Here is a 23,854-nt window from a genome sequence, read left to right as displayed (position 1 = left end):
AGTTACAAAATTTTTCTTAGTCTTGAGTTTAAATTTCGTGTATGCAACTCAACTCCTTTTCCGTGCCACTACGAGGTTGGATGCCATTGTTTAGTGGCAGCTTCTCTAATTAATTTAGTAAGATAAATAATTAAAATGGCAGGAACACAAATTGTTGCTCAAAATAATGAAGAAAAGAACAAATACCATTACTCGCAAGTTAGTTTATCGCTAGAAAATTGTATCCTGCCACCAGAAAGACTAACTCCATCACCTTCTCAAGTAGATGGATTGGACCCTGAATCAGAGATGGAATTACGAATATTAGGCTGTGAATGGATTCAAACATCGGGTATTTTACTCCGATTACCTCAGGTAAATGATATTTTCTACTCATTTATTTTACGAAAACAAATTGTAATAAAAGAGATTTCGTCATTCATTATAAAGGTCATGCCAAACGTTTATGTTTGTTAAGCCTAATTCTAAGAAAAGCAAATGGCGTAGTAATAGTAATGATCTATTTATGTTTATCTTGCTCTATATTTTAAATGTAGAAAAGTGATTATGCAGAAACTATCTGATACGTAGTGTAAAATGCTTTAGTATAACAATGGCGATTTTTGTCCATTTTAATTATTAATTCTGTTTCATGTAATTTTATTGAATTTTCTACTCTATTACTGGTATATTACTGGTATAATAAAAATTCCTCTGGTATTTGCATATTTTCGAAAAATGATCCCTTTTGAAATTGAATTAATTGCTAGAAAGCTTTTCATTGTCTTTGTTTTAAAATTTTCAGTTTATTTTTATTCAGAATCCCCATTTCAAATTTATATAATGTCCATTATACATGGAATATAGTCCAGACCATTTACTGTAATTAATGTAATGAAATTTTTTTATTTTGATGACAATAATAATCCCTAAAATTCCCTATATGTTATGCTAAAGTTATAATTTTGTAAAATCTGTTCTTTTCTTTTTTTTTTCCTACTCTTACCTTTTCATTCTGGCACCTATGATGCTTAATGATGTCTCTACCACTGTCATTTAGAGAATGCTTTGCTGCAGGAAAAACTTTTCATTACAAATTCTGTTTCATCTGTAATAACTAATTTAAAATATAAAATAAGTTAGTCTAGAGATACCTTGAGTAAGCTATGAGCTTGCCTAAACTTTTTTTTATACATTAATTTTTATATTGCTTATGGCATTTAAACTGATATTGTCTGCTTTTGCTTTATGCTTAGTCAGAAGTAGTACTTGTCAAACTCAGCCTCCTTTTCTTTTTTCAAATCAATTTTGTGGAAAGCGGAGGTTGAAGCGAAATTATGTTTCTGTTGCATCAAATTAGTGTGATATAGAGGTATGTAAATTATCCCAGGATAAGGTTTTTTTAATATAATGTGATCTTAAGGTGGAAAAAAAACTGCAAAATTGAAAGATTTGTAAAAACTTAAACCATTTTATAAATTAATCTTTTACTAAATGTAAGCAAAAATTCTGAATATGTACAAATTCCAACAAAATGTTCATATTCCTGTAACAATGATTTATAATGTAGACCTGAATCTTCGTTATTAAATCTACTAGGATATTCTATTTTATTCTTTATCCCTTGCTGTTTGATTTTCTGGTAAAAATAATATTGTTAATTTTGTAACTCATAGTTTTAGTAACTTGCCTCACAAGCCCCACCTAAAATAAACCCTGACTTACTATAGGATTAAAGTGTAAGCCTGCAATTTGATGTAGATCATTAGAAGTTAATGTCAGAAATGTTTCTTGTTAGATACCTTTGTACTACAGTTAGCTAATTTTTTCACTTTTAATATACGCTTTCTCTACCATATCAGGGATAAATTGTAATAACACTAATCAGTACACTTATAATATTTTTAATGAAACATATTACAAGTAAGTTTAGTTGTAAGAAATATGTTTTAAGCTTGTCTCTTTATTTTCAGACTGCCATGGCTACAGGACAGGTCTTATTTCAGAGGTTTTTTTATTCAAAGTCATTTGTCAGACAGCCAATGGAGGTAATTAAGGTCTCGCTTGTTTTAATTATTTTTATTTTTGAATTTTTGTTTGTTTAACAGCTTTTTTATTTTAGGTCATTGCCATGGCTTGTATTACTTTGGCATCAAAAATTGAAGAAGCTCCTCGTCGAATAAGAGATGTGGCAAACGTTTTTCATCATGTTAAACAAGTTAAAGCTGGAAAGTAAGTTTAAAATATATAAATTATATAATTCCTATCATGCTAAAGAATATACAGTACTAAATTTTTTATTGGTATGAAACTTTAGTTTATCATGCTTATTTAATAAACATCCAAAAAAATTTGAAATTATAATTTAAAAATACAGGTAAGATACCACTTCAAGATAATCAAAATATTAAAAATAAAACAATATTTCTTTTGCGAAAATTGAAATCCTCTTTTAATTTTCTTTATTTAAAGTTATGATTTCATTATGCAAGTAAAGTAAACAGTAGTACATTCCTCATTATGTATTTGATTTTTAGAATTGATCACTGTAATTAAAAGTAGTTGAATTGGCAATTTTTAATTATTTAAGCAATTTAAATTAATTAATAAGTAAATTTTTAATTTAAAATTTTTTACTAACCTTGCAGATTGTATTAACATAAATATATTTCTTAAAATGTTTTTGCATAATCATTGTTTTTTTTTTAATATGTGTGAACTTTGATAGTTATTTCTATAAATTACATATCACATGTTTATAAAATATTGAAATTCGTGCTGATTGTATATACTTGTAATTTAGATGAGGTCTTGATATTTCAGCTAATTTCAAATTTCCAAACTAAAATTTTGCATAAAAAGTAAAAAAAAAATTTAATGTTACCTTGGAGACCAGAACAATTAAGGAAGAACTTAAAAATCAAAATGCAATAATTATTACATGAAAATAAAATTGTCATAAGGGTTCAATGCTTCCAGAAACACTGGTTTTATAGATGAAAAGGAGGAAAAGCTTAGTTTTTTTTTTTCTCTAAATAAAAGATATTTAATTCATTCATTGTTAATCAAATTGCAAATAGTTGAAAATTTATAAGTATATCATTCACAACTGATTGACTTTTTAAATTAACACTTGTAATCTTTTTATATTTTAGGAATTTTTGCTTTACTTAAAGTTAATTTATAGGTAGTATATATATATTTTGATTAAATGATTATGTGCATATTTTTTGCAATCTTTACCTAAGATTTGTGTGTTCTTGATAAGATACAAAAATTTAACAAAGCGCTTTAAAACAGAGTGTTTATTTCCTTACCAGCTTTTTCTGCATGGTCATAAACATTGTGTTGTGTACTAATTAAAACTATATTTATAGAACTATCCAGCCTCTTATACTAGATCAAAATTACATTAACTTGAAAAACCAAGTAATCAAAGGAGAAAGAAGAGTACTTAAAGAGCTTGGATTTTGTGTTCATGTGAAGCATCCTCATAAGGTAAGATAATTTACATAATAAAGATTCAAATTTTCTTATCTGTAAAAAATCTGATGCAATTATCTGTAAATTATGGTGTACGCACATTTTTGTGTATTGTTTAAAAATAGAATTCAAAAGAGTTCGTTTATAAATTGAGAGTTTAGTCGCCTAATATCATTGAGATAAATTGTAATTTCTTTTTATTACTCTCTGTAAAATTCTAAGAGTTTTTTTAAACTCTTAGTTTTTTCTCAGAGAGTTCAAAAGCTTTAGATTAAGTTTGTAGCAAGAAATTGAGCAAGGCCAGTAAAAGAATTTTCGAATGCAGTATTACGTTAACTTGCTCAATGAGCATGAATATAAAGATGTGAGAAGGATTTTATGTACTTTTTCTTCAGGAAGAAATGACTATGTGGTATGTAAATAAGGTTTTTATCCTTTATAAGTAACTGGAGTATATGAACTAAATAAACTGTATCTGGTAAGGTCATTTCTTTCATTTTTAGAAAAATGCTGATTCCAAATTGTTATTTATTCTACAGGATGCATTCAGGGGATGAAGGCAACAGACAAAGAATGTGTTCTGCAATCTCACACGCCTCCCGAAGATCTGATTGTCTTCAGAAACCACACTACTTAATTTCTTTCTCTTTTTTTTTACTGCTTTATTTGACAGGTTGCAAGAAGTGATAGCATATATATTCATATTCAAAAGTGTGCTTTAGTCAATCTTGGCAAATGTGCTTGAAACAATTTTGAATATTTAAGTATGCTGTGTGTAATAAGTATAAGTCTAGAAATTTAGTATTATAGTGTGGTTAAAAATTAAAGAAGTTTAATTTGTATTTTATAACTTCGGTTAATTTCTTCTGATCCGTAATTACGAAGCTCAAGTCCTATGTAAAAAATTAATTTAGTTAACTGTGAAACAGTATCTCGGATAATTATCTCTGAAATATAACAATTTTTAAAATGCTTATAAGATATAAATTTTAAATATCTAAGGACAATGCAAAAAATATTTGGATTTCGGTTAATTTTTCAAGGCATTTGTAAGATTTAACTTTTAGAAATATAGACCAAATCATTTTTGAGTTTTTTATGAATAATTTAAGTTTGTTGCTTTTAAAGAGAGAAATTATTACTAATATTATGATTTGAGTGTTTATTATACATATGTTCTTTATTTAATATATGTATGTAACTTAGTTTGAATCACATTTCTGATTTAAGAAAAAAATAACTTTTAAGGAACTGTTTAATTTTGGCAAAATTATTGTTATTTAAAATTGATTTTAATGTTCTTATATTTGATATTGAGTTGTTAATATTTAAATTTATGTATTTAATACTTTTATAGTTGAATATTGCAAGGGATTCGTTTATAAGGTTGAATAAAAGCAGTGTGATGAATTCAAAATACCTCAAATTTTCTGTGATAGTCTAAAAAGTTTAAAAAACCATTTTGCTCACAATTTTTTTTAATATTTGATGGCTTAAAAAAATTTCTGTAATGCTTACTTTGCTTTCTGTAAAAACATGCAATTACCTAATTTAGAGTAACTAAGCTGTGAAAGTACCTATAACATCTAGTTCCCAGGAGTTATTTTTCTATAAAGTAATATACATTCATGTGAAGTTTTTACTCTTTTTTTTTTCCCTTTAAATTTAATTTCCTTTTTAATAAGATCAGTTCACTAAGATACTCTATTTTCAGTTTCTAAGGTTTCTGCAGTGATGTTAGCATTGCGAAACACACGTTAAGTCTATTCTAACTTAATTGCTGAGTAATCTGTTTTGTCTTTACTGTAATTAGTTTTCAGATTTTACTTTTAAATATTAAAATAGTATAGTAAATGGTTAAACATAGTAGGTAGTTAAACTTCTATGACCTGATCTAATAAATTGAATCTCTAAAATTCAATTTCTCCATCTTGATATGATTAAAATTCCTGACAAATCACGTTAATATAGTTTTATCACTCAGATTATTACGGGAAAATATATCAAAGCAAAAAAGTAATGAGCAACCCAAATTTCATATATTTTATAACATGAAACTACTTTGTTGAGTTTTGCGAAGCTCAATCATAAAAATAAAATATATCTTTCTAGGCAACATCTGTATGTTAACTAACAGTGAGGAAGATCAGATGTTTGCCCATGAAATGCAAATATTCCACCAGATCTTTTGGTTGCTACTTGCTGATGTGTTAGTTCCTTGGCTCTTTTGCAAGGTTATGCCTATATCAGTTGCAGCCATACAATGTGAATTTTTACCTAGTTTTAGACTTTGCGTTATTTTCTTTAAGATTTATTTTTTATTTTGGGGGAATTCTATGAATGGTGTTCTGCACTGGCTACCCCATTATTTTTTATTTGTCAAGTTTTGCCTCTTACTAAACTCCAGATTTGCCTAGTGGTCTGAATTCTCTTGAAGTGCTAAAATTTTCAGATAACACCCCTTTTTTTTAAATTAAAAGATTTTCAAAACTTCAATTTTTGTGAATGTGCAGTTTTAGGTGTTGTAAGTATATATTTTCCAATTGTGTATCATTATCAAGTTTCTTTGTATTTGTAAACTTGTTAGACCAACTGTTTTGCAGCTTCTTAACTAAGCTAATTTGCTTTTAAATTGATTGGTTTTACTACATTATTTTTACTAACTGATTTTATTTATATGATATAGGGTTATATTCCTATAACACAATTCCTTTAAATATTATCTCTATTTTATAATTTTCTACTTTAAAGAATTTGCTGCAGTTACAGAAAAACTATTTAAATGTATTTTTGTTTTCTTCAAAATATTAACGTATAAATAGTAATTATCCTATAGAAATAGAATAATGGTTAGGATTTTATCATTTTTAAGTGCATTAAAAGCTTAATATTTTGCCACCTCTATCTTTATTATGTTGCTTATTAAATGTAAAAATAATTGATGGGAAATTTCATTCTTTTTCCCTCAATTGTTAATGACCCTGCTAGTGTGTATTTAATGTAGTTTTCAAACAGGTAAGCTGGATCAAGACATCACTGCATCGTTATAGTTTTTATATATAATTATTTATCGTCATTTAGTTTTAAATCAAAATTATAAAACCTGGAATCTAATGTCTAAATTCAAATTTTTCTACTGCACTAAATATTTGATAATAATAGAATAAAAAGTTTGTAGGTGCATTCTAGTTTATTCTTATGTCAGTTAAGCGCAGGATTATGTTAATACATTAAATATTTTTTTCACTTAATGATGGTAAAGGGTAATTCTTAATCTGCAAGTTTAAAATGTAATTCCTCATTTTTTTTTATCCTACGACATTACATTTACTTATGCAATTAGATCTAATTTTATGCTGTGTGTAATATCATTTTTGTTTTCTTGAAGACTAAAATTATAGGTGGCATTCGCACACAAGCTCTGTTATTTTAAAATATTCATTTAATGCATTGTTTGCAATTGCCAGAAATATCATTTGATCCCTTGACCAGCTATTACCAATTAGTGTGCACTTTCAATAGTTTAAGGAGTAATAATCAGGTGCAAAAAGAAGAAAAAATAGTCTTTCAGAATTTTTTCCAGATTTAGTTTAATTCTATCTTTCAGATTTACTTTAATTATAAGGGGTCACAAGACATATTTATTGTAAAATAATTACCTGCAAACAATGAATAATTTTTTTAAAATTATCAAAAACTTTAAAGTGTTTTATGACCACATGAAAAGAATCAATCCCTGCAATTTGCTCCAAAGATATGGCTATAAACTCATACTAACACAAATTTTGATTTGACTGTTCGTTTGCTATTACCCCAAATGTTTAAGATATTGTTTTGAAATTTGGACTTAATAGCGTGTTTAAAGTGGGCCTTTCTTTTTTTTACCGAATTTTTTTTTTTTTTTTTAGTATTTCCAGTATCTTTTTGTGCATTAACATATAATAGTATGCGGACGTTTGTATAAGATTGGGACAAATGTCTGTTCATTTTTCTCAATTTTATTTCTTTAATTATGTAAAAACACTAATGTTAAGTTTGTTTTCTTTATTATAGAATTCATCACTATAAAATCAGCCAAAATTTTTTTTTTTTAAATTATTGAACTTTTGCTTCTATTCATGTTAATGCAACAGATTCTGAAAGTTGTCATTTTTTTAATTCATTAATTATGACCTATATTTAAATTAAGAATTTCTAATATATTTTAAAAATCAGTCGTTTTCTTTCATAAAAATGTTTTATTTTTATATTAAAAATATGAGCAAACTCAGTTATAGTGGCTTGCTTTCTGTGCAAATTAATAGTAGTATTTTAATGATTTAGTGAATTTTAATGACTATTGTTTCATGCTAATATGCTGTAATTTAGTTAAGAAAAACAAATCCTATGCTACTGTATTGTAAGAGGTATTGCAAATTAAAATGTGGCCTAATTATTAAGAGCAGTAAAAATCCCAAATGAGAAAGTGGTGCAAGTAGTATGTTATTGCATTGCAGTTATGACTCTAACTAAATTTATTTCTTATTGCTGATAAAGTTATGGATACAAAAGTAAAGTGAGATAGTCTGTTTAACTAACAAATGTGAATCACCTTACAGATAATTGCTGATAGTTTTTTCTTTGTTTTATATTATTTTTAAATATACTATGAATTTAAAGTCAGGAAATACAGGGTGTTTTTTGTTTTTCTTCAGCGGTTTAATTGTTAAGGCTTAAAAAATAAAACTTTTTTTTCTAATTAAATTAAATATATAGAAATATCAAAAGCGAATATACTCTGTTCAGCAAGAATTAATAGCAGAAGTTACGTAAAAGATTTCTGCTTATTGCCAACTTTTCCTCAACAATTCTCTTTGTATTGGCCACTTTCTGGTTAATTCTGTTAGTTATGACTTTTGCTCCGAATAGGTAATAATAATATCGTATGTAATGTTGCTTTGTTTACTTTTGCAATTGGTTCTCGCTGACAGAGTATAGACCCAAGCGAAGTTCTTAACTCAGAGCTCAAGATCATCCGTTAAATGACTCCTCTTTGCTGTTAGCTACTATCCTTTATCCTGAAGTCCCATACAAACAGCTCATGTGACATAATTTTGGCATATTGATCTGTAGCATACCCACATCTCTAAACAGCAAACTAAAAAGAGGTCAGTCTTCAAGGCTTTTATTAAATAGTTGAATAAATTCCTCGTAAGATTAAAAGAATCTACACTTTATTTTTTAATTTCATATTTTCTATCTTATCTTTTATTCACATGTATTTTAACAGCTGCACTCATAAGTCCTCTGATTGATGATTGCACTGTTCAAAATGAACGGAATTAAAAGGTATGTATTGAAAAGTTTATTTTAGAAAGAATTTTGTAAAAATAAGAAATTCTGATTATTGAGTGTTGTGCTTTGTTTTATGTTTCTTAACACCAGATGTTTTTATATTGATGTATTGTCTAAATTTGTATTTCTTTTATACATATGTGTATGTAATTTTTTATTTATCAATGAATCCACTTAAGGAATAATTTAAATTAGTTTTTTTTTTTCTGATTTCTTTTAATTCGTTAGTGCAGTTCTAAATGTGGGATTTATTAGGTTGCTGTAAATCAGTTGTAATAATTGCCTCTATATTTGATATGAGATGAAATGTTGTTTGACATAAAATAACATTTTTGACAATTTTAAGATTAAATTAAAAATACATTTATTATGTAATGGATAAACGCTTCTTTTTACCAACGGATTTATAGCTGTAGTTGTGGTTTAGACCTAGATTAACCTTTGATTATTATTTTTTGTAGAAAATTTTTTTTAAAAAGTTAGTTTGATTTGATAAATTTTCTTCATAGAAAGTTAGTGAGTATTCTATGTTCTAAACTACCTAGTAAGTGATAATTTATTTAATTTTCATTGTGTTCGTTATTTGAATCTGTTACCTAAAAGCACAACAGCAGAATTAACAATACAAGTTTTTTTTATGACCTGTAATTTTAGTTTATAAACTAAAATGTCAATAACGAGTCTAAATTAGTTAAATTGATGTCTACATAAGGAGACAACTGCATTAAAATTTTCCTCACAGTTTAAACAAAAGAGTGACATTGACAAACACAATGTAAATTGTTCTGCTCCAAATATCTGCTGTTCCGCAAGATAGCAGTTTTGAAAAATTTCTGCTGAAGTAAGAATAAAATTTAAATGATTGATAGATATTTTTATGCTTGAAGAATCTTCAAAAACAACATAGTTTAATAGAAAGTTTTCTTATCGATGCTAATGATATCTTTTTGCTGCTTGTTCTATTTCACTAACCTAAATTTTTTATTATAATCAAAGATTTTAGCCACCAGCTATCTTGGACCCATTGTATTGTTGTCTTTGCTGAATTTGCAGTGAACAAGCTTCAACAAGGTATTGTCTTTTCATGTTGGATTCTTTTGATTAGCTTATATCTTTACTGTGTTTCATCTGTAACTCAATTTTTAGGATGGCAAGACAAAACTTCGCTTGAAACGGGATGATTAGTGGAACATGTTGCAGTGTTTCCATAGCAACTATGTTTGTACATCCTAATGATCTTATTTAGAGTCATTCTTTTAACCAGATATGGATTTTTATTTGACTAATAGGTCATGAGTTTTGAAGTTGGAAAAAAGGATTGACGTTTATATTGCAAATTAAAACTAAAAGTAAGCATGCTTTATTTTGTTGTCACTAATATGCAATGTAATAGTTACTATATAAAGTGTATCTGAGATTTATCCATTAGTTTTTAACTTACTCAATCTAGCAAACAGGTTTTCCCTGGTAGGTTTAAATGGAAACATAAAGCCCTTAAAGAATAATAAAATATTACTACCTTTGCTGTTTTCTTCTCTAAATGCAAAAGCTATTGGTATTGAATGACAAGATATAAAATTTTGCAATAGCGAAATTTATGAGGAGCCCTCTTATATGAAAATATACCAGAATGTCTAAATAAAGGTGACGCATTTAGACCTGTAGTGTTTTTTTCCCCCTCTCTATTTCAAAAAAATAAGTAATACTGCTCTGCCATAATGTTGTATTATGCTCTTTTAAATCAATAACTTAATAATTTTTGTTCAACGTGCCATCTGTTAAATTGCCATTTCTGTAGTTGGTTTCGTTATCAAAGTCTTTCATATTTAATTGAAACTGTTACTAACTTTCCTTTGCGTCTGTGAGAAAATTGTGTATGGGGAATTTTCAATATATCTTTCAAAATAGTTTAAAATATTAGTCCAGTTGACTGTATGTACCAATGTCCAATGCAAGCAATCAATTCGATTCTTGGTGACTATAATTATTATTAGTCACCTAGAATTATTAGATATTAGTCATCTAGGGTGACTAATATCTTGATTTACAATAAAATTACAAAAATTAGTTTTCTATTACTTAAATATGATTTTGTTTTAACAATTACCAACCAAAGTTCTATATAGTGCTTAGTATTTTCATAAATACAAAACTAAGTTCGTGTTATTATTTTTTACACAGCTAATGGAAAGATATAATTTAACATGCTTTTAAAATCTAGTATTCGGATATGTATTTTTGCATTTGTAATGTCAAACATCGATTTTGGTATTTATAAGAGCGTTTTTAGAAATCAATATTATGATTCATATTCACACGATAACTAATATCTTGCACTCAAAATTTTCAGAGTTTTTTGCTCTGCCTCACAATTACCCCTGGTGGTTCTGTGTTAATAATAGGGGCTTGATTCTTATAACTAGAGCCTGGATTTTGATGACCTAAAAAATCTCAATTAATGCCCTTAAAATGCGAAAATTTCGCTAAAAATGCCTTATGACATGACTTAAATAGAAGTAAAAATATTGAATTAAAACAATGTTTTACTCTTCAAAATTATTATGAGTCGTTTCAAAAAATATAAAGCAATGCAATACTTGTTCTACGTTCATTAAAGTTCGACAAATATGTTTTATATCCAAAAATAACAAAAAAAGGAAAATATATTGACTCCAAAACATTTTCATTTTGTATAGAAACTTAAATGAATATAACAACTTCCATCTCATAATATTACTAAATATCAGAATTACAGTGAATTATTAATTTTTTTTTTTAATATTTTGAAATGTAAACAAGCGTCTCTTGTCTGAAAGCAAATTTTTATACCAGGAGAAGTTTCTTTCAACGTCTACTGATGTTATTGGTGCGTACTTGAAAAGGACGGTCACACTTACTGACAATTCTACTTCAATTTGAAAAGATGTTGCTTCACCTGTTAATATCCTAGAAATTTTCTTCATTGTTTGGAAGCCAGTGTAATAATAAAAAATAATGAAAATTAGAAAAATTTAACAAAAAATTTAAAAAATGCTTTAAAATGCAAAATACGCCCCAAAATTTTAAAGAAAATGCCCTATAAATCTCAAAAAATGCTCTAAAGGACAAAGAATGACCAAAAATGCAAATGTCATCAAAATCCGGGCCTTACTTATAACAAAAAAGTGCAGTGCATACCATTTTTCTAGCTTCTTATTTCTTCTTAGATTATCTCGCTTCCTGATGTATCTATCTCTAACCTCAAATCTTTAAGAAGGTGTATAAGGCTTTTGTTGCTCATTTTCAAGAGTTCATTGTTAATGAAAGCATCTTTTCTTCGCCTGTAATTTATGTGGTGTTGCATAAAACATAAAATTGCCAAGCATTATGAATGAAAAATAATTATAAATTTGTTATTTTCAACCAAGAAAATAAATTAATATTCTCTTCTAAACATTATTCATGTTCTACAATGCTATTTGATTTATTATTTGTTATGTGGTATCAGAAGAGCTTAAATATATTAAGTCAGTATATAAAACCATTGGGTATCTTTTTTTCTATATGAAATTTAAGATCTTGTTCTTTTTACAATTTGTAATTTATTATTCTGTTTGTCTACAGGCTTACAAATCTAGAACTCAGATATTCATAGTAAAATGATATTCCAAATGGTAAGTGTTAACTTTTTTACTGATCTCACCTAAATTGTTAATTTGAAAAACATCTGGTGTTTATTGACATAAAGCAAATGTTATGACAATGTAAACTCATTTTAGGAAATGTTTTTTTGTTCTCTGTAGAATATATTTAATAAGCCTGATGAGGTAAGTGTTGCTTCTTTTAATCATAGAGGAATTTTTCAAGTCAAGTTTCAGAATGGGGTGCTTTTCTGTTAGAAATATTTCCCGGATTCTTTACAATTGAATCGCTGCAGCCCTTATTTCCTGGCTCATGGAAATAAGAGCTATTCATTACATTTTTATTTCTACATATTTACAGATCATTGTGACCCTTCTTGAAGTTTTGAAGGTTAAGAATAGAAAACTAATGCAAACTGCTTGGTAAGTATAAGTTCTTTTCAGCTATTCATAAATGCAACTAATTTCATTTTTTACACTGTGGTAAAGGCTTAGTTGAAATTTTGTCTCATAATTTTTTTTGTACATAATGCATCAACAATAAGCGTCAGATTTTTATTTATCTGGACATGTTAACTCTGTAATGGGCACATTTTGAAGTAAAAGTGCCTATTTTTCAAGTTTACTTGTTTTTATGAATATTGACATCTGGTTTAAAATAAACTATCTTAACATATTAGAAATTTTTTGGTACTGCCAATTGGTGCATATATTGAGTAATAAACATGATTTCAAGCATAGGATATGGATTGTTTAAATTTTTCAAAGATCAATCAAATCTGGATTCTTTATGCTAACTTAAAGAAAATAAGAACAACATTTCTTAGTTACTAAGTGAATAAATTTCTTTCCTATTCAATATATTCCATTGGTCCTAATAACCTAAATAAAGTGATTTTGATCATATTCTATTTTTCATTAAATTAACATGGAATTGAGGCGATTTTCTGTCCTCTATAACCTTTTGAAATCTATTGCTTAATGTATTCTCAAATCATTACATACAGATAAAGACAACAAATTATACTCCAAAATTTCTACTTCAGTGGCAGTAAAAAGAATTAAAGATTTAAAATTAAAAGTCTGAGTTTTTCAAACCCTGGTTTTTATATCTACAATAGCACTTTCTGTGGATTAGGAAGTAAATGAAGTTTTTATCATAAATGTTTTTCTTTGCATATGCTTCATATATTTATCAGCTTAAAATTATTAAATTTTGCATTTTTTAGGCATGTAGATTTGTCAGATTTAAACATTTTGAAGGCAGTGTTCTCATGCGACAATTTAAATTAAGCTTTAGTTCTCATAGTCTATGCGAGGGAGTCCGTCGCACACTTATATTATTGGGATGATACATTCCAATTTTGCCAAATGAAATTCCAGTTAAACCGATTCTTAAATGAGTGCTTGCAATTATTCATTATCAATGATGTGGTTTAGGTGCTGAAGAAATTACTTTTTGTTTAAGTCTAATTTCTAATAAAATCAAGTTTAACAGTTAGGGAGATAGATTAGCTATAATCATTGTGAAAAAAGGCATACCGCTTCTACAATAAAGTATACATGTAAGGATGCAATTCATTGACTTAAAAAAATATTTTGTTGCTTATATTTTCAAGTTGCTGATTTGATGATTATACATTTAATTATTCTAGTTAATAAGTAAAATAAATTAACCGTTTGGGAAATAAGTAAAGAGAAAGGAGAGCATTTAACAGTTGATACGTCCAAAATAAGTATTAAAAAAATTTTATTTTTAACCTCTCAGAATTCTGTATTTTTTTTTTTTTTTTTTTTTTTTTAACATCTTTTAAATTTGAAATATTAAAAAGGAGTCAACGCTTTTGTTTACCCTCAGTCTTAAGAGTGCAAAGCTATAAATTATAATTTCACATGAATAAATTTTTCTTAAAATCTGAATAACTGACAAAATAATTTTTTTACTTACTGAAAAGTTATTCAAAATTGAAGAGTTGTCCATTAAAGACATAAAAGTGTTTCTGCACACAAAAAAAGGGAAAATATCCATCAAAAACATTTTGGTAACAAATATAGTTTTCTGGCATATTCAGCGAATATTCTCTGGAATAGAAAAGTGACAGTGGTAGTAACTTTCTTTTAATTGACGAGAAATAATCAAGTGCTTCCACAAGTTAACTATCAACTTTATGTCTTTTACAGTCTTTTAATCGTAGAAATTTTTATGCATTTAAAAATGAACAGTATCTGCACTATGCAATTGTTTTTATATATTTCTTTAACTTCATGCAACATTACTAACCAAAGCTACTAGGCATTTTAGCTTTCATCTCAAAAGAGTGAGTCTGGATCATTCTTATTCAAAAATAAGAGCTCCATGACAATTGTTATGTTTGAAAAATGGGCTTTCCAATGGCAAGGAGAAGTTAAATTTGTTAAAAATTTTAGAATCGTGAAATGGATGCCTGATATACTTCTGCTGTATGTTAATATATAGGTTAATTTGTTTTCTGATAAAATGTAAGAGAAAAGGAATTTTTGTAAATATGCCGAATGGCCTATCAGAATTTTCCGAATAGTGAAAATCTTTGGGGGATCTGAACAACCTCCTGTGTCCTCCTATCTAAGTACCCCTGAATCTATCGTCTTGAGTGAACTTCTTAAAGTTTCTTGTTTTCTTTTTTTACTAATTTTTCTTTCTTATAGGAATTACATGAATGATAGCCTTCGCACAAATGTGTTTCTAAGATATGATCCAGAAGCAATAGCCTGTAGCTGTATTCATCTCAGTGCTAGATTATTACAGGTAATTAATAAATTCTCATTTTATGTCAATATTTCATAAGTAGCAAGGCGTAATTAGTGACACATTACTTCTTTGGGTTTATTTATTGAATCATAAGCAAGTTTCATATTTTAGTATTTTTATGAATTTTAAAAATACATTTTAGTTATTTTGTGTTCATTAATCTAATCAAAAAATCATTAATCTCTTAATCATTTGATTTAATGTACTTGTGGAAAATATGTTTAGCTGCAATACTCATCATTTGATTAAGAAAAATTGCTGAACCTAGAACTGAATTATAGATTAATAATAATTTGAATGCCATTCACTAATTTATATTTGTAATATGAAATTAATCTTTGTTTGCTTATTCTCAACTTTATTAATTCAGTGTGATCAAAATTATTAATCTTAAAAAATAGTTTATTTTGTATGCATATGTGTCATTTTTATTTAAAATTCTGAAAAATACATTTAACAACTTTTTTAAATTTGGTAACTAATAATTTTGAACTCCACAAATATGTTAATTTTAAGTATGTATATGAACAACTTTTAACAATAAGGGGAAAAATGTAGTTCTTTTAAGATCTCTGAAGTTGTTTTTTAAAGAAAAGAAGAAAAAAACTGGCTACATTAAAATTAAGGCTAAGGTGGTTGCAAAAACTTAATACAAACCTAGAAATTCATTTTTTTTCTGTAAGACTAATTTACTGTAGCTGTAATCACTTGTTCTGGTAGATGAGCGTGTCATTAATAGAAGGAGGAAGGCATGATCTTTTTTTTTCCTCTTGTCAATGCATAATTATGGGTCTTCAATTATGCATTGTGTTACTATAATTATTTATTGTTTTGATTTTTTAGATTCCATTGCCAAACAAACCAGCCTGGTACTTAGTCTTTGGAGTTTCAGAAGAAAACATAAGTGATATATGTGGCTCTATATTGTTTCTCTACACTCGAAAGAAGGTAATAAACTAATATCAAAGGAAAAGTTAACTAAATCAATTGTTTTGTTGATTTTTTTTATGTAAGAATTATTTTTTTTAATAATGTATTATTTTACAGCCTGATCCTGAGAAGTTAGAGAAAATAGTTGAAGAATTGAAAAAGTCTCATATGGATGCCAAACTTAAAGCCAAAGGGTTAGCTCAATTAAACAACCTGCCAAATAGCTCACCTGCTGCATCTCTTATGGGTAAACATAAATGATTACAACCATTATATTTATTAATAGCTATACTAAATTCTCTTAGGTTGGAGTGTGAAACGCTATAATGTACAATTAAGGGGCTATAGCTTATTTTATATTTTTAGAAAAAAATCAGGGTTTCTATAAGGTTAAGTTTTTGATTTTCTTGGAATAATTTTCAGAAAATAATCTTTCCTGCTTTCCTAAAATCAGGATTTCTATGATAAGGTTAAGTTTTTGATTTTCTTGCGGAAAAAAAAAAGCTTAAAGTGAAATGTTAGAAATTTGTGCCGTTTTTTATTTTATTGTAGAGTAGTTTAAAGTTTGAGTTGGATCTAAATTTAGAAAAAGATCTTGTCCTTATTTACCCCTCTCCTGTAATTGGATTACAAAATCCAAGTAGGGTGTTGGAAAACCAATAGTAAAAAGGAAATATTGTTTGGTATTAGCCTTGATTTAACCGTGTGTCACATGCACAAATTTTGAAACGTGTGATTTTGGAAGCTTTTTATTTTATTTGCTAACATGTGAAAGTAAAGTTATATTCTAGTTCGTAAAGAATGGCTTACTGAAATTACACGTTTAAAAAAATTGCCACAACTATTAAACAATGTAAAGTTGATGTTTGATCAAGAGATTGATAATTAAAACTAAAACTTGCAGAATTCTGTGAATTTTTTTCAACAATATAAAAGCATTACTATAACTTCCGGGTAGCAACTTGAGAGAAATTAAAAATCTTAATATGTGCTTCACTGTAATAAAATCTGTTTGACATGTATTTTAGCATAATAACTACATTTGCAATTGTAAAAAATATATTTGAGTTTTATTTATACCTGATAAGGGGGACATGCTCTAGTTGGCTAAATGTTAATTGCACCACTAAGCTGCCTTTCTACTCAAAATACAATTTATTTTCTTTCACCCAACTGGTACTTGCCAGACATACTTCTTATACTGTGTTGTGGATTCTATGGTGCACCTAATAAAAAGGCAAAGGGTCATTACAATGTTGTCTAATATATATTTCTAAGTATAAGCCAATAATTTTTTAAGTTTTCAAAAGCTATATGGAAGGTGCCGGCTTATATTGAATCCACTTTGAAAAATTCCAGGAGGACATCGTCATGAGAAATACTTTTCCTTTTGTTGAGCATTGGCAATAATCAGTAAATATATCATGGAACATGCATACAAAACATAAAATTATAGTTAAAAACTGAATTCCTAATTACAAGGAACAGATGCACGAAAAGAGGACAAATTGCAAAGAATATTATTTCCCTATCTTTTTTTGAGTAGTCTTTCTTACAAGCTATAAATTTTAAGTGAATTTCCGAAGACAAAGAATACTCTTCGGTATTATGTGGATAGGCCATTATTTTAAGTACACTATTTTTTATCAAAGAATTACATTTAAAGATATCTATGAAGCTCCAGGCTTTAGTTCCTAATGAGTATAATTATATATATTTTTTCTTTTTTTTTTGTTAGGTTCACCTAGAAATGGCGTAAAATCTCCCAGTAGTGATTCCAAAAAAGATAGAAGTGATGGAAAACATAATGACACAAGCCCTAGGTATCTATTAATTCTTTACTCTGCTCAATTAATTTTTAAATTTATGATTTGAAAAAAGAATTTTTATTATATTCTCTAGTGTAATGTTATGGTTAACTTATAGGTACCACAGAGATTCTAACCACAGAAAACGCCGTAGCGTTTCACCCCTGGATGATAATTATCAAAGTCCCGAGCCTAATAAGAAACGCAGTAAAACCAGCTCATCAGGTAGTGGTGGGAGCAGTCATAGCTCTAGTCCGAAAAGAAAGCAAAAGACACCTCCTAGGGGCTTTAAAGATTCTCATCGATCTAGATCCCGATCGAGATCAAAAACCAGGAGTTCAAAGAAGGCAAAGCACAGATCCCACAAGCGCAAACACAGTCTATCTCCTGAATACTCGCCAACTAAGCATAGCAGTAGTGGGAAAAAATCCTACAAAAACAAGCATTCTGATAAATCTCATCATGCACGTTCTCGCTCCAGGTCACATGAACGCAACCATCATCACACAAACTCATTGCACGAGAAATCTCATAAAAGTCGTAGAGAAAAGGTTAAAGAGAACCACCATTCCAGAGAGAAAAAGAGGAGATAATGTGATAACTTTAGATTTTTTTTTTTAGTAGATTAATTAATCATATGTAAATAGCATAAGCATGTACAGAAGTGTAAAGAAAAAATTTGTATACAAATCTGTCCAAATCATGGGAATTTATTTGAAGAAATTACCTCATTTTAGCTGCACCCTGTGTGGTTGTATTTATTTTGAATTTGTGTCCCTCATGCTTGCAAGTGAATTGTTAACCAACAAAACATTATTTTCTACCACTGTTTCATCGTCTTTAGTTTTTGTATTAAAGAAAAATTAAAATTGTTTCCTTTAATTTTGAGCATTTTTTGCATTGTTAAGAAATGACTACAATCCTGTTGTGTTAACTAAAAATGTTTAAGACGTTGATCTTTTAAGTACTAAGTTAAAATTAGGTAAAACATACCTAGTACACATTCTCTCTAAATATAGTTGATTTGTAGTTATATTAAATTAACGAATGGCACTTACTCATTTCATATCCTTTTAATGATGAATTATATTGTTTTTTTTCCTAACTTATTTAGCCTTTCTTTTTTTTTAATATACAAAATCTTTTTTAATTGAACCTAGTTACTTTTGTTGTGTTAATCATGAAGGTTAGAGTATTTGCATTCACATTACAACTTTAATTATTTATTCAGCCTTTTCGAATTTTATGAAGTTTTCTCTCCCATTGCTTGCCTAAATGAAATATTTGGTGCCCCATTAATTTTACTGTCTTTTTTTTCTCTTTTTCATGATACCTAGATTTTGATTTTTTTTTATGAACTATTGTTTCTAACAGGAAATATTACTTTATACCAACAAATGTATATTTTGATTGTACTTTTTTATTATCGGTTACAGTATTGTTTGCTGTCATTTCCAATGAATCACGAACTAGGAAGAAGAAAAAAATACCTAGCTGGTATTGATATTTGTAAATAAAGTTGATTCTTATAGATATTGTTATTTTATTTCTAAGCATTTTTCATAATTGATATTTTAATCTTAAGTTTAGGGATAAATATGCAGCTATATAAACACCTGCTCACAACACTATTTTTAATTATTATTAGCCTAGGTAATGAGACCCTATCTATCAAACCTACCTTTGGTTATATGGTACCATTGTAGGGTCCTTCTAGGCATACGAATTACTTGGCTTATTCTATATATACGTTCCTATTAGGCTAACACATGAATGATTAAATAAACCCTTAACTGGATCAAATTCTGATACGTCGGAAATATACACTAGTTTCTGTATGTTTTTTGAATTTCAGAGCAACAGAAAGCAAGAATAACCCCATCAGTCTTTCTAGTGTTAATGCATTCCAAATTTTAATTGTTAAAAAAATAGAATTTATTTGTTAAGACTAAATTCATTTCTTAATTGTAGGAAATAATTATAGAAGGAATTAATTTGGGATCTAAAAATAAGAACACAAGGGAAAAAAATTGGAGTTAGTGACAGTCAGCTATCGGTAATACCGTTGATTTCTTAGATCAGCAACTTTAATGGGGTTTACAATTTTATACCTATTATTAAATTTTTATCCAAACAATAAACCATCATTTAAGGGGGAAATCTATTATTAAAATAGCTAATTTCGGTAATATTCCACTGTTTCTTTTTTGAGTGCTAAGTGTTTTAGTAATTTTTAAGGTGTTTCTAAATGGTGCAAGAAAAAATGTGATAAAGCTTGTTTCTTGAAAGTCCAGAAACTTAGTAGCACTTTTCAACATTAAAATCAGAAATTTAAATTTGATTAAAGTGGGATTTTTAGCCACATTACAAAAATCCTAAGTATAGCCTTATGCTGTATATTTGACCCAGTGAGTGTTACAATTTTTAAATTGCCTTTTGTTCATGGTCTGGCACAGATGTCGCTATCGAAAAACTAACTTTTTCCCATTGGTTTTCTTACTGAAATAATAAAATAGTTATTTTTAAGGGTTAATAAAAATATTTTAAAATCTGAAAATTGCCTCTCATATTTAAAGTAAACCTTTCATGCAAGCAGGGAAAACATTTAAAAAAAGATTATTTTTTTTCTTCATTATTTTATTTAGTCCGATGCTATCTTTTAGGGTTCCACAGGCAGAAGGGATAGGGAACACAAGGCTGTCGCCTCATCTGAATTTGAGGTATGAAATGTGCGATATAATTTTCTTACGGAATTGTACTAATACAGTTCCGCAATCAGCTGTTTTTTAAAAATTAGTTTAATCAGAACCTGATCTAGAAATGCGAGGGTCGTTACTTCAAACCAAATTTACATGTTTAGTTATGTAATTATAGGTATTTTTTACCTGTGTATTATAATGCATGTATTTTTACATTATTTTTAACCTGAGTAAACTACGATATATTAGGCAAATTTGAGCTTGCATTTATTTCAATTTTTGTTAACTCTTAATTCTAATGGGAAAACACAATAACGTTTTTTTGTAACGTTTAGGGGGTTTCCGCAAATGTGGGAGGCCTGTGCTTCTAAGACCTTATGATAAAACGAGTGCTGAGTTTAATAATAAATATACATTTGTTTTTAAATTTTCGATAAATATCTGTTTCTGTGCATTTACATTATAGGAATTGTTTAGCATCATCATAATTCATAAGTTTGAAATGCATTAAAATTTAAGTTTTAAAATATCTAAAAATTAGCATATTTGTAGTTTTAATTGATTGACCTAAAGCCACAAATAACACATTTTTATTGCTTTTAAGTTTTGAGGAAAATTCTAAAAAATATTAAGCGTTATTTTTCCTTAACTAATATAACAACCCATTTTATTTTTTTGAAAAGCATTAGTTAATAGTAATAAATAAAATTTCTTAAAACTTTAAATGGCACTCTGCACTTCATGATCAGTGTTAAAAAAAATATGTATAGGAGAGAGGGGGGCACATGTGAACAATTTTTTTTTTTATTTCTTCATTTTTCAAAAAATTTCATAAATTTCTCACAGTAAAGAAGTTCATATGTTTAAATAGTCTTTTCTTTGTCTTATGAATTTTTTGAGATTTTTTAATAAAATATTTTTTTACTTTATGATATTTTAAAAAAATGACTTCAATTGTTCACATGTGACCCTATTGGGGGCACATATGAACAAGATTAAAAACACAAAGCAATCATCGTATTTCAAGGGAAAAAAATCTTTAATATGACAGATATAGATACGTATTATACTGAAGGGGTTGTAGCTTACTATGCGAATTTAATCTGTACAACAGTACTGTCAATAAGAAAAAAAATTTTCAGCTGTACAATAATTTTTTCACTGTTGGGGTTTTTCGCAACTTCATGTTCCTCAGGAGTTGTAATGGGCCTTTTTCTTTCCTTTTTCTATCTTTTCATCTGTAGTTTAGCTTAAAGTTAAAATTATAATATAGTATTTGTCAGCTAAAATAAAACTTTTTGTTTAAGTCATTGCTAACAATTCAAATTTTTCCGAGGCAATTCTAAAGTATAAATTAAGGTAGTATTGTTAAGTTGAAACACAGTATTTTTAGTTTTGATGTCAACAATACAATTCAATTTTCCACAAAAACGATTGTTTCCATTGTTAAGTTCAATGTCAACAATTCAAATTTTTCTGAGGCAACTCAACCTCTAAATATTATTTTTATGTACACATTTCTAAATGTCAGTATTCAACCACAAAACAACTTAAAGTCCTGAAATTTAGCATGAAGTTGTAAAATGTAATGAAACAGGGTCATAGCAATAATGAAAGTAGAAGTAAAGTTAGTACTGTAAAATTAAAACAATATTTTTAATCAATGAGCCAAGTTCTTCAAGAAGCAGTTGTAGAAGTAGGTTGTTTATTTAAAACTTTTTATAGAATTTCTTTAAGAACACAATTGTTAATTTGGGCCTTTAGCGATTAGCACTTTTAGAATTGAAGGATTTGTTACGTCAAGCACTCAGGTATCATAATTTTGATCTAGTTGCGCTTCTATGTCATTTTGATTTATGTTGCTAAGTTAACTTTCAAAAAATTGTATGGCTGGCAACAGCATTTTTATTTTTTAGCTTGTTCATTTTTATTTCTTTTAGAATTCGTTATTTTTTTAGCGAAATGTTTTTTAACCTAACAGAATTCTTTGCCGACTGTTTTCTCTATGAATGAAGAAAATAAAGTAAATATTTAACTGTTGTGAAAAGAATCTTATTTAATTGTACAAAGTACTGCAGCCAAAATTTGGGAGCCACGTAAGAGAATTATATATATTAGATCAGAAACACATCATTAAAAGGCAGAATGCTTTGGTGTTTTCAAAACAAAGCAAACGTTGCCACCGGCGGAAAAGAAATACAGCCAAAATTTGGGAGCCACGTAAGAGAATTATATATAATAGATGTTAGGTGAAAAGTATTGTAAATTTTAATGTTTTTTCCCCAATTCAAAACAATTTATTAATTTAAAGCAGTGAGCTAGAAGTAATGTAAGGAGCTTTTTCACAACTAAGACAACATAAAAAAAAAAAAAAAAAAAAAAAAAACAGTTGGAGAAGGTCTACATTTTTTAACGACTTTCCACTTACTCCCGGTTAGCGCTGCGTTTCGATGGCTCCGTCGTAATAGAAAATGATGCTTTTTTCGAATAATATGCTATTTTTATAACTGCTGTGAGTTTGCAACTGTTATTCATGACTGTTAGGTCCAGTTTAGCCTAAGCCAGCGCTGTCTACGCTTATTTTGAAAATGGCGCGAAACGTCAATATGGAGAAAGACCACAGTTTTGTTAAAATGAAAAGCGTTTGGGGTCTAATTTTTTAATATTTAAAAGTCCCGCAGTGGACTGATCGTTAAGACACGGTTCCCAGCAGATCACCGAAGTCAAGCATCACTGACTACGGTCGGTGTGCGGGTGGGTGACCACTTGGATCAGTCTGCGTAGGGACCGAGGGTGTGCGTTATGGGTCCTCGTTAAACTGTGCTACCGTAAAGTGCTCGACTTCGCACGCAGGTCGTCAGGCTACCGAAGCGGGGGTGCCATCCCCTCCGCAGAGGATCAAAATTGTGATGGCATGTCTTCGGATCATCCTCAGGGATGTTTCCCAGACCGTCGCCAATAGCCCATTGTGCAGCTCTAGTGCGACGTAAATTGACAACAACAAATAATATTTAAAAACTTATTCCAATGCTGCCTTACCTGGGCTCATAAAAATTTACAAAAACTGAGAATAAGGCAGTGACTTAGATAATTTTCCTCTAAGTAGAAAAATGTTGCCGAATTGGCGATTTTAATAACTTTAAAAATATTTAAGTTATTTATCTCTTCTAATAAAGTTCAGATAATTCTACAAGGCGAGATTATAAACTTAAA

The 23,854-nt window shown here is 28.2% G+C and overlaps 1 protein-coding gene and 1 long non-coding RNA gene across 2 annotated transcripts; both read left to right on the top strand.

Moving 5' to 3' along the window:
• Positions 1-24: 24 nt before the first annotated feature.
• LOC107439009 (cyclin-L1) lies at positions 25-19,475 on the top strand. Its single transcript, XM_016051501.4, has 10 exons — positions 25-354; positions 1,953-2,027; positions 2,102-2,211; positions 3,357-3,477; positions 12,778-12,839; positions 15,102-15,201; positions 16,048-16,152; positions 16,252-16,381; positions 17,873-17,957; positions 18,061-19,475. Exons 1-10 carry the CDS (start codon positions 136-138, stop codon positions 18,533-18,535), a joined length of 1,482 nt encoding a protein of 493 aa, XP_015906987.2. The 5' UTR covers positions 25-135; the 3' UTR covers positions 18,536-19,475.
• Positions 10,061-12,749, top strand: LOC147803032 (uncharacterized). Its single transcript, XR_015429656.1, has 3 exons — positions 10,061-10,145; positions 12,400-12,449; positions 12,579-12,749. It is a non-coding gene; the product is annotated as an uncharacterized LOC147803032 (long non-coding RNA).
• Positions 19,476-23,854: the final 4,379 nt, after the last annotated feature.

The sequence above is a fragment of the Parasteatoda tepidariorum genome, chromosome 10, assembly GCF_982258835.1.
Source record: "Parasteatoda tepidariorum strain Cologne lab strain chromosome 10, Ptep-v5.0, whole genome shotgun sequence".
Taxonomy (NCBI): domain Eukaryota; kingdom Metazoa; phylum Arthropoda; class Arachnida; order Araneae; family Theridiidae; genus Parasteatoda; species Parasteatoda tepidariorum.
The sequence above is the reverse complement of the archived record's forward strand: the minus strand, read 5'-3'. Positions and strand labels throughout refer to the sequence as shown.